The following is a 12,241-nucleotide window of genomic DNA, read 5'->3' on the forward strand; positions in this document are numbered from 1 at the left end:
ATTATAAAAATTAGTGTATTTTGCATCAAATTTCTTTAAAAAGTAAATTCTATTTTATTAACTTTTAAAGGTTAAATTATAATATTAGTCCTTGTACTTTGCAAAATTGTAAATTTAGTCTCTATACTTTTATTTGATCAATTTTAGTCTTTATGCTTTTGAATTGATCACTTTTAGTTGCTGTACTTTTCAAAATTTAAAATTTAGTCCTAACCCAAACAGTGACAATAGATCTATTTGGTTAAATTCAATTACTAGTCTTGTACTATGTGTGCAATTATAGATTTAGTCCATTTTCTCCAATTGGATCATTCTAAGTTTCTATACTTTTCAATTTTGAAATTTCAATCTTAATGCAAAATGACAATCTTTAATCAATTAATTGGATTTTAGTGAGTAATATGTGGAAATAATAAGCTAACATGGTATTACACATATGATAATATGTTTAACACATCGAACTTTAGAATAGTTGAATTTAATAGATACTCTTTGATGAGATATGAAAATTTAAAATTTAAAAAGTACAAGGACTACTGGCAGAATTTAACCAGTTTTAAATAATAAATATGGCTGCCGAAACCGTCAAACCCCGGCCCATTTTGAACTAGTATAAAATGTTCAGAAAATTATTAGAACACAGCCCGCCATTGATTCCTTCTTCATAGAGGCTCTCAGTCCTCTCTTTGCTCTTGTATTTCTCGTCATTTGCAGGGCTGAGGAAATACATGGAGACACCAAAGGAATTTCAACGTGTATGTTAGCCATCGAAATTCTTGAAGAAAGAGAATGGGAAACTGCTAAAACAAAGCAATGAGAACCGTATCAGCAAAGCTAAAACACATAGGAACTTCGCTTTCTTCATCATCACGTCCTTATTCTCTAACTCCTCTTGCCTCCTCCCATGGTAAACCCAGAAACCCGCCTTCACCGACTCTTCTAAATGAATTCGTGAACTTCTGCTACCAAAGGGACCTTCCTAAGGCTATGAATGCCATGGCTGCCATGGAAAGACACGGGATTTATGCTGATTCTATCACCTACTCTGAGTTGATCAAGTGCTGCCTAGCTCGCAACGCTGTTGAACAAGGGAAACTCGTTCACAAGCACGTTTTCTCAAATGGGTATCAGCCAAAAACGTTTCTCGTCAACATTCTGATCGGTATGTATGTTAAGTTTAAATTATTAGATGAAGCGCAGGCATTGTTCGACCAAATGCCTGAAAGAAATGTTGTTTCGTGGACGACGATGATATCTGCTTATGCTAATGCCAAGCTAAGTGACAAGGCGTTGGAATTCTTCGTTTTAATGCTTAGAGAAGGGGTGTTGCCTAATATGTTTACTTTCTCCTCGGTTTTGAGAGCCTGTAATGGGCTATTCAACGTTAGGCAGCTTCATTGTGGTATGATTAAGCTTGGGTTAGAATCTGATGTTTTTGTTAGGAGTGCTCTTATTGATGTTTATTCAAAGTTAGATGAGTTAAAAGATGCAATTTGCGTATTCAATGAAATGGAAACTAAGGACTTGGTTGTTTGGAACTCCATTATTGGAGGGTTGGCGCAGAATAATGATGGGGATGAAGCTTTGGATCAGTTTAAGAGGATGAAAAGAGCTGGCTTTACAGCTGATCAAGCGACACTAACAAGCGTTTTGAGAGCATGTACTGGTTTAGCTCTTTTAGAAGTAGGGAGGCAAGTCCATGTTCATGTGTTGAAGTTTGATGTGGATTTGATACTCAATAATGCACTTTTGGATATGTATTGTAAGAGTGGTAGCCTAGAGGATGCCAAGTCGGTTTTCGAACGGATGGTTCATAAGGATGTGATTTCATGGAGTACAATGATTGCAGGGTTAGCTCAAAATGGGTTCAGCCAAGAGGCATTAAAGCTCTTTGATTTAATGAAAGCTTCAGGTATCAAACCAAATTATATCACCATCCTTGGGGTTCTTTTTGCTTGTAGTCATGCCGGACTTGTGGATGATGGGTTGTATTATTTTCGATCAATGAAGAGACTTTATGGGATTGATCCTGGAAGGGAACACTATGGTTGCATTATTGATCTTCTTGGAAGGGCCGGTAAGGTTGATGAAGCAGTGAGATTGGTTCAGGAAATGGAATGTGAACCAGATGCTGTGACATGGAGAACTTTGCTTGGTGCATGCAGGGTTCACCATAATGTGGATTTAGCGATATACGCAGGTAAACAAGTTCTAAAACTCGATCCTGAAGATGCAGGGACGTATGTATTGTTGTCCAATATTTATGCAAATTCTCAGAGATGGGAAGATGTCTCTGAAATTAGGAGGCAAATGAGAGAGAAAGGCATTACAAAGGAGCCAGGTTGCAGCTGGATTGAAGTGAATAAACAAATTCATGCTTTTATTGTGGGGGATACTGCTCATCCGAAGATTAACGAAATCAACAGGCGGCTAAATCAGTTGATTCACAAACTAATGGGAATCGGTTATGTTCCAGACACTAATTTTGTTCTGCAAGATCTTGAGGGGGAACAAAGAGATGACTCACTTTGGTATCATAGTGAGAAGTTGGCAATTGTATTTGGTTTAATGAGTTTGTCAAGTGGCAGTGTTATTAGGATTAGGAAAAACCTTAGAATCTGCGGAGACTGTCATACCTTCGCAAAACTTGTCGCAAAGATGGAATGTCGAGTTATCGTCATCAGAGATCCTATTCGTTACCATCATTTTCAGAACGGAGTATGTTCCTGTGGCGACTATTGGTAGCAAGTGATGCCATACGGTCATGAGTTCGAATTTCGTTCAAACTACAAATACAGGGACAAGTTTCCTTTTAAGGAAGATTCTCCAGTTACGGTTTGTTTATCGGTATACGCTTTCTTGAAAGCATAGAGTAATCCTTCACAGTAAAAACGAAAAGAAAGGAAAAGGGGAGGGGAAGGGGAAGAAGAGCAATGGAGCATCCAAAGAGTGAAATAGTTAAGAGTCTTTGTAACTTGATCACAAGAATTACTAGCATTCTTTTTTGTTTGTAATCTTCAATGTAGCTATTGAGCTTCAACTATGCAAAAGAATGAAGAATATTATGAGGATCAAACATCAAATGCTCTTCTAAGATCGTATTCTAGTGATTTATTAAATGTCATTTCATCATAGACATTGTTTAACCACCGAGCAGAACTTCGACAATTTAGAACTAGGAAAATTATATACTATGACAAGAAGGAAACATGAACGCATAACAGTAAGGCTCATTCAATTACCTGGTAATCCAAGCAGTTACATGATGAGTCAGCTCTCTTCAGCATAGATAAGTGGTGAAAGTGCTTCCTTTATTGATACATTACTGGGAACATCCTCAACCTCCTCTGTGAAATGGTACAAACAAGGAAGCAAGGGAAGCTAAGAACGTGAAGATGTGCCTCTTTGGCTCCTTACAACTCATCTCTCGAAACTCCATCTCTTCCAGGTGGGATATATGATGTATAAGCTTCAATAATGGACTCGTAAACATTAATTCCTTTAAAGTACTCCGCTTTGTTTAGAAACTGCAATAAGGTAGAAAACACAACAATCAGATTACAAAGCTGCAATTTCCTAGCATTAGCATCCTAAGTTGCCAAAGGGCATATTCATCATATTCACATGCCTGGCAGAAGATCAAAGACAATGCTCCACTAATCAGAATAATAAAATGGAAGTTATGTTGGCTACTCTTTTTCTTGAAAATACTCCTCTCCGATACTTATGTTTGATGCATACCTAAACATGAATAATGAGATATGACCCTCTAAGGACCTTCCAAGTACATGAAAAATCTTAAACTGAATTGAATATGTTCATCTCCAACACGTACTCGTATTTGGCATACACCCAAGTCTGAGTAACACAATGCAACAAAGTTCCAATTGCATATCTTTTAGAATTCTTGACAAAGAACCATTCGTGGCTACCACTACTTCAGGTTCAATCCTATTTGCAATTGTAATACATGCATCATTCAGCCAAATCAATTTTCTATGATACAGCACTCCTAAGTCTTAACCCACACTCAAAAGAAAAGAGAGAAAGAAAACAAGCATCAGAAAGCAAAAGGCATATGCATACAAGCATACACATCATCAGCATATGACAATAATATTAAAAGATGGACCTCATTATGGTCGTGAAGCAAAAAAGGGGTGTTGGTCATTGGTGAAAAGCCAATAGCTGTAAGGCCTAGTTGCCGGAAATAGCGAGCATCTGTTGCACCGGAAAGAATCTCCGGCTTCCCAATCTTTCCATTAGCTTTATTGATAGCTTCTTCTATTAGAGTCCACCATGGATTAGAATCATCAGTGGCAGTTATGAGTGGCCTTCCAAGATCATCATGTGGAGTAACCTTTTGCTTAAACTGGAAACAGTAATAATTAGTTCAGAAAACAACTTCATGCAATGCAAATGGCAAACCACCATGTGACACTAGTAAAAGTGGTTAGCTTTGTAATCCTTTTCTTGTCCTAAACTTTTTTTTATCACCTCTGTTTCTAAAGGAATGCACCAATAGGATTTAGACAGCGGCAAATAAGATGTCACATTGATAAAAATGGATCAGTGTCTCTACTTCTGTTCAAAGGGGGGCAGTATCCCATTAAGTTTTACACTAACAGATATTATTGCCCAATACCGGTTTGTTTTTCCAAGAGACAAATGTTTCAGTGTCTCTACCTCAAATGTCATGTTTCTTGAAGCAGGTGCCCATTCCTCTTCTATCCGTTTCTCCAAGGATTCTATGTCAGCTGTTGGTGGTGCTCGAATATCAAAACCAGCTTCTGCTTCAGATGGCTGCAAGTTCATGACGAAACCCTAGCAGACCGATAATAAAGAATATGTACAAGTTAGAGGATGTAATTAAAGAGTATGTATGGCTCATCATGACACACAAGATCGACAGAAAGATCACAATGGTGTGAAAGAAATACAGGCGAAAAGGCCCAACAGACAATTCTTTAAATGATTGAGCATTTTTAGCATAAAAGTTTGATTCTTTCCTTTAGCAAGTCCAGTGCTCTGAGGGACTATCAGACAAAGGTTAGTAGTGCACATTGTAAGATATCATCGATGAAACAATACAAGCTTCAGCTTTGTAAATCATCACAGTTATTAAGGTTTTAATGTACCAAAACCAGCTCTACTCAGAAAACTTGCGATTCCAGTTATGGATTTCACTACAACAATATGCGGTTGCGAAACCGAAATACGAAGCTAAACTATCAAGGAAAAAAACTCTAGCTTGAGCACACAGCAATATATTCTGACTGAAAAACATAATCTTATAAAGGTTCCTTCAGCAACTGATGATCCAAACTTGTGGACTTACAGTGGGAGAAGGTGTGCCAGCCTTGAGAAAGACCATGTTAACCGAAATGACATCCCCTTTAGACTTCAAACCAGCCTTAAGCAAATCGAATTGTGAAGCCCGGAACCTCCTTATGCTCTCAATGCTCTTCAAAAGGTTCTCCATTGCACTATTGTCATAGAGCTTTGCCCCATGTCCAGGGGCGCCGTTACTCTTTATCACCAGCCACCATGGAGCCATCTCCGCATAGAATAGCCTATAATTCTCGTCGGTAGAAGGTAGTCCTGTTTTTCAAAAACACATATTATCAAACACATAAGCTTCAAAGACCCAACTATTATATATTTTCCAATTTATTATCCATTCATTACCTTCATCAAGCACTATTTCAACATTCATATCCTTGAAAACATCAGAGTAAGCTAGCTTCTTAGCACCATCATAGCCACCAATCTCTTCATCAGGTACAAACGATAAGTAAAGAGACCGTTTTGGCTGAAACCCAGAAAGCTTCAACCTACGAATGGCCTCAAGGTATTGCATCCCAACGCTTTTCATATCCTGTGAGCCTCTACCAAAAATATTACCTCCTTCATCGATGTAAGCCCCAAGAGGCGGATGGGTCCATTTCGAAGGTTCGAATGGAACCACGTCCGTGTGAGAGTTTAAGAGGATAGAAGGAAGGGAAAGGTCGGAGCCTGGCCATTTGAGGAGAATTACTGGTTTGCCTTTGACGAATTCTATGACTTGGGATTCTAAAGAAAGGGAATTGGCTTGGGATAGAAGGAACTGGGTCGAGCTTTGATAGTCTGGGGAAGGTTGGGTTGTGTTGATTTGAAGGTATTGTTGGAATCTCGATATGATTTGGGATTGCTCATCTTGGGTTGGATATGCCAGACCTGCAACAAGCAATGAAAGGAACAGTGGAAGAAGCAGGAGAGATTGATTATGGTAATGGGAGTTGCAAGCTTTTTCCATTGATTTCAATGATTCAATCACTGGCAGTAGTGAACTGAGATTACTTCTTGTATGTTTATATATTATGGGTAATTTTGTGGTAGCTCAGTCACGTTGACACTGAACTTATTATTATAATCTATAAGGGAGTTTGGATGGCGGTGCGTTTAGTTGCGATTAGTGTAAAAACGGCGGTGGCGGTGAGATTAAATACTATAACGATACTATACTGTGAGACAAAAAGTAAGCTAAATACACCGCACCGCATCCAATCGTCCATCCAAACCCACCCTATATTGTAAAAAAATTATCTCATGAAAGGAGATGTGGAAAGCTTGTCTTAATAAAAGCACAAAGCTGTCAATGCTGTTTTTAAAATTTGCTGAAAGTGGAATTTACAGAAAAGAACCAAGGTTTTTTTTATAAAATTAACTCAAAAAATTTAATTAATTACGTAAATGACCTTTTTTTTATTAAACACACAAATGATCTAAAATCTATAATAAAAGTTGGTGGCATGTGGAGCCAAAGAGTTTAGCACCATCAACATGCCACCTCAGTAACCGAGATAAAAAATTAATTTTTTAGTGGAACCATGTAGAATGGTATCACATGTATAAATATAAAAAAATACTACAATTTATGAAAAAATGAGGGACTTTAAAAAAATTCATTTTTCTTGTGGAGCCAAATAAATTGATGCAACCAGTTTTAAAGTTGTTCGTCATCCTTTTTTGCAATGTGATTTTTTTAAATTTTTTTTAAAATTTTAAATATATTTAAAAATGTTAAGTATAACCAATTTTAAAATTTTAATATATTTTTATCATATTTAAAATTTTAATATACTTAATATATATTTTGAATAGGTAAAGACAAAAAAGATTTTGTTAATATATTTAAAATTTAAAAAACTTAAAAAATTTAAATATATTAAAAATGTTAAGTATAATAAATTTTAATATATTTAATATATTTAAAAATTAAATATATTAAAAAATGTTAAGCATAAACAATTTTCAAATTTTCAAATTGTAATATATTAAATTTTTAATATATTCAATATATTTTTAAAATATATTAAATTTTAATATATTTAATATATTTTAATACGTAAAATAAAAATATTTTTAATATATTTAAAATTTTAAAACTTAAAGAATTTTAAATATATTAAAATTTTAAGTATGTTGAAAAATGTTAAATATAATCAATTTTAAAATTTTAATATATTTAAAATTTTAAAAAAACTTTAAAAAAAAACTTCGGATGATGTAGGCAATTTGGAAATTGGTGACGCCATGTTATTTGGCTTCACTAAAAAAAGGAAAAAGTTTTTAAAGCCCTCCGTTTTTCAAAAATTATAATATTTTCTTGATATTTATACAGGTAGTCTCATTTTATATGACTCCACCAAAAAATTAATTTTTTTATCCTGGTTGTTGACATGGCATGTTGGTGGCGCCAAACTCTTTGGATCCACCAACTTTCACTATAGATTTTAGGTTATTTACTTGTTTAATTAAAAAAATGGGTCATTTACATAATTAATTAAAATTTTTAAGCTAGTTTTATAAAAAAAGCAAAGAAACAATGGTAGGCAGAAATGGAAGAAAGAAACAAAAAAAGAAGATTTTTTTTTATAAAACTAACCCAAAAAAAAGAAATTACTTAACTGATTTATTTTTTAATCAAATACGAAAATAACCTAAAATCTAAAATAAAAGTTGGTAAAGCCAAAGTGTTTGGCACTACCAACATGCCACATCAGTAATTTGGATAAAAAAATCAAATTTTTGGTGGAGATATATAGAATGGCGTCACATGTATAAATATTAGAGAAATACTGTGATTTTTAAAAAAATGGAGGGCTTTAAACAATATTACCTTTTCCTCCTGGTGGAGCCAAATAATTTTGGCGCCACTAGATTCCATCACCCTGCTTTTTTTTATTTGTTCTTTTTTTTGTTTGTCCTTTTTCATTTTTTTTTGTTTTACCTTATTTACTTTTTCAGTTTTTTTATTTGTCCTTTATTTATTATTTATTTATTCTGTTTATTTATTTGTTTGTTTTTATTTGTTTTTATTATTTGTCTTATAATATTTTATGTATATTTGTATATTTATGGTAGATTTTAGGTTATTTACATATTTTATCAAAAAATAGGTAATTTATGTAATTAATTAATTTTTGAGTTAGTTTTATAAAAAAAGCTTGTAATAATTTTTAATGTGAAATCAAGAAAATTAAAGGGACATCTTTTATAGAAATAAAAATGGAGGACCAAAAGATTAAAAAATTGAAAATTTGAGGAAAAACTATGGCTTTTTTTTCAAATATATATTAAAAATTAAAATATATATTATGACTAGTCACATCGCATTAGTGACATCAGTGATGTGACTTGTTAGTTTTAAGAAAAAAGAGAAGAAGAACGTCTCTATTTAAGAAGGTAGAGTTTTGGTCCCCTTAAAATATTTTATAGAAGAAGAGAAGGAAGAAAAGAGAAAAAATTAGTAAGTTATTTATAGTTTGTATTTTGTATTTTATAGTTATTGTAATATAATAATTAATTATATTTAATTTATGTAATTTTTTAAAATTATGCAGATATCAAAATGTCTTCTAGAGCAAATACGGATCATACTTCATTGAGGATCAACAAAATAGTAAAATTAATTATAAATTAAATAAAAAATTCGTTTTAGTTTCTCGTTTTTTCTTGCTAAGCGCTACTTTGTTTAAATTGTTTTGATTGCATGAAATTGATTTCTATTTAGTTGTTATTAACCCTTTTTAACTCCTTTTTGCATGAAATTGATCTCTACGTGTTAATAATAATTTTTTTAATTTATGACACATTCATAAATTTATATATTAACTTTTTTAATATGACGGCCTTTCTACTTAATTTTGCATTATTGCTATGCTTGGTTCCATTTGTGGGGTACAAAAAAGTTACATTTGTCTTCCACTAAATTGACACCACCTAAATAAAAACTAAAAATCACATTCACACGAGAAAACTAGGAATATATATTAATTTGGCTTCAACTAATCTGTATATCATATTATAAGTGTTGAAATCAGATTGAATCAAGCTCGAAATTATTAGAGTTACGATTAAATTTATCTTTAACGAGTGAATATATATGTTTGTTATAAAACTTCTCCTATATAAGATAAATTTTCAAATTTGAATATGTCGGTTTATATTATATATAAAACTCTATCAATTATTATAGATATCGATTCAAAAGAATAAGTCTTTTTATTTTTATATTTACTCATACCACCTATGTTCTTTTAGGACATTATTGTTTTTTTTGTTTGATTTACTTTTTGTAGTTATATAGTTGCCTTTTGTTTTAATGCTTAACAATGATTAGGACATAATTATCACATTTGATCTCTACGTGTTATTATTAATATTTTATGACAAATCTTCATTCTACTATTAATATTTTATTACTCATTTAATTTAACTTAAATAAAAAAATACTTAGAATGGCTACGTTGGTATAGTATAAGTGTGATGTTTTTGTTTTCTCAACCTTTTAGTTTTACTCTTTAATATATAATTTTATGTTTAAATTATATAGATAATTGATTTATCATATTTTTATAAAAATTTTACTATATAGGATGAGTATCGGGTTTTGAGGTCACAGTTTCATTTTCCCAAGTACGATCTGGACGAGCGAATCATGCCATACTTATAGTTGGCAGGATTTGGGGACGTCGCATTGATCTGAAGGTTTGGCTTGATGGCAAACTTAATATTCACCTTGGTTGAGCGATGGTGTACGGAGACTCACACCTTCATTATGTCGTGTGTGTAACAGCCCGTTTTCGGTAAAATTAGAACAGCGGTTTCGGAACCACAAATCCGATTTCGAAAGAAAAATTATTTTTATATTATTTTATGGTCTATAGTATGATAGTAATATCGTATAAAAATTTCGTAAAGAAATTTTACCAATTACATGTTTAATTTGATAAAGGACCAAATTGCACAAAGTGCAAAAATTGAGTTCTAATAGCTAAAGGGATTAAATAAATATAGAAATTTAAAGTGGAGGTCCTTATATGGTAAATAGATCATTTAAAAATGCTTAGTGGTTAAGGATGATGATTCATCCATGGAAAATAAAATAAAGAAAATAATGAAATTGAAAAGTGAAAAAAAAATAAAAGATGATAATTAATTAAATAATGAAAATATCATCTTTTTCATCATCTTTCCCAAATTATTTCCATTGAAATCCTATCTAAGAGAAAGTAGCCCAAGCAAGCTTACTTTGATCAATTAGGTATGTTTTCTTGTTCTGTTTTTATTTATTTTTATATTTCCGAGACCGTAATAGCTTAATCTAGCTATCTCGGGGACTAATTTGTAAAGTTATCAAAGAAATCAGGTTTTCCATGGATGAACATAGATGAATTATGAAGTTTTATGGTAGAAAATTAAAGGTTGTTGATAGATAAACAACTTTTGTAATGAAAATTTTGATGAAATTATGATTTAGGGGCTAAATTGAAAAGATGTAAAATTCATGAAATTTTTTTTGAATTTTATGAAATATATGGGGTGTGTGACCTAGCCGTGTGTCCCCTGCATCTTTAAAATTTCAAAACAGAATGCCCAGATATTTACACATGGGTGTGTGGCTTGGCTGTGTGACCCAAGTCAGAGAGTTACACAACCTGAGACACGGGCATGTCCCTTGGCCGTGAGAACCACACGGCCTGACCACATGGGCATGTGACCCCTACACTTAGGAAAAATTTTGAGATTTTGCGAAAAATTTTCTGAGTACCCGGTTTAGTCTCGACTCGTTTCTAATGTATGTTTTGGACCTCGAGAGTTTATATAAGAGACTTTATGTTTGATTTCTGACATGAATATTGTATAAAATGAAATATCTGTTTACTTAATCTATATATTTCGGTAATGCTTCGTAACTCTGTTTCGCGACGGATACAGGTTAAGGGTGTAATATTTATTGGTATCAGAGTTACGGTTTAGTCGGTTATCAGATGAAAATTATTTTACTAATAGACCTAGATGCTTTCCAACCGAGCTAATTTCAATAATGTTGAAACTGTTACTTAAGTATCTGATTAAAAAGGTTGTTTATGATGAGTAGAGACTCATAAAGGTATGAATAAATGTTTGGAATGAACATGTTGACGACAAATGTCATGTTATAAGTGTGTATATATGAAAGTCAAAATTTGAGGCTTTACAACCTCCATCCCCTCACCAGTACAGTTTTATACAATGAAATTCACAATATTTATATTGATTAAATTCACAAGTATGAAACCGAAGAGTTCAGTGGTTAAATGATTAATAATGTGGTCAGAACTGAGAATGTGTTAGCAAGTAAAGGCGGTTTTAAAAGAGATATCAAATTATTCTGAAGATTATTCAGGATACGCAATGTCACTGTTAAGGAATAAGTTATTCATGAGTAATTGACTTATTCAGATATGGTATCTATAGAATGGGTTAACCATAAATTTCTTCTAAATTGGTTCCTTCAGTGAAATAAATAATGTGAGATTATTGATGACTTTAGTAGTCAGTGGAATAGTGATGAAGTTGCAAAGATATTTGAATACAGCTGTTATAATCGGGTATCTTACAACGATCTCCTCTGGGTATTCTATATGTTCTGTTATTCTTAGAGACATATGACATTGTTCATGTTCAGATGCGACACTTATCATATAGAAAGATTGACTAATTATAACAATAGACGGAATTATTGTAAGCCTGGTTGATTTATGAGCGGTATTACTCTATTTTTCTTTGGTTTTCTAATCAATTATGTTTGAGAGAAGACTTGATGATAAGATTCATAAGATACTATTTTCTACTTCTACTGGTTGAAGCTCTGAATTGCAAATATGCAATTTATATTGTTTCTATCACAGCTGTTTCTAGTGCGTATGTGCAA

General features: G+C 32.7%; 2 protein-coding genes across 3 annotated transcripts; one reads left to right on the forward strand and one right to left on the reverse strand.

Moving 5' to 3' along the window:
- Window positions 1-472: 472 nt before the first annotated feature.
- On the reverse strand, window positions 473-6,349 carry LOC105779666 (uncharacterized). Of its 2 annotated transcripts, XR_008195039.1 has the most exons (6): window positions 5,689-6,349; window positions 5,339-5,601; window positions 4,687-4,824; window positions 4,133-4,372; window positions 3,243-3,527; window positions 473-716 (listed from the first exon to the last, which is right to left on the reverse strand). XR_008195039.1 is itself a non-coding variant. In XM_012603520.2 (5 exons), exons 1-5 carry the CDS (start codon window positions 6,293-6,295, stop codon window positions 3,414-3,416), a joined length of 1,362 nt encoding a protein of 453 aa, XP_012458974.1. In that variant the 5' UTR covers window positions 6,296-6,349; the 3' UTR covers window positions 3,084-3,413. The 2 variants fall into 2 exon arrangements, 1 of the variants encoding a protein (XP_012458974.1); XM_012603520.2 differs by lacking the exon at window positions 473-716 and having other exon boundaries at window positions 3,084-3,527.
- On the forward strand, window positions 655-2,946 carry LOC105779665 (pentatricopeptide repeat-containing protein At2g03880, mitochondrial). Its single transcript, XM_012603519.2, has one exon. The coding sequence runs from the start codon at window positions 814-816 to the stop codon at window positions 2,743-2,745; it is 1,932 nt and encodes a 643-aa protein (XP_012458973.1). The 5' UTR covers window positions 655-813; the 3' UTR covers window positions 2,746-2,946.
- Window positions 6,350-12,241: the final 5,892 nt, after the last annotated feature.

Source organism: Gossypium raimondii, chromosome 4 (genome assembly GCF_025698545.1).
Source record: "Gossypium raimondii isolate GPD5lz chromosome 4, ASM2569854v1, whole genome shotgun sequence".
Taxonomy (NCBI): domain Eukaryota; kingdom Viridiplantae; phylum Streptophyta; class Magnoliopsida; order Malvales; family Malvaceae; genus Gossypium; species Gossypium raimondii.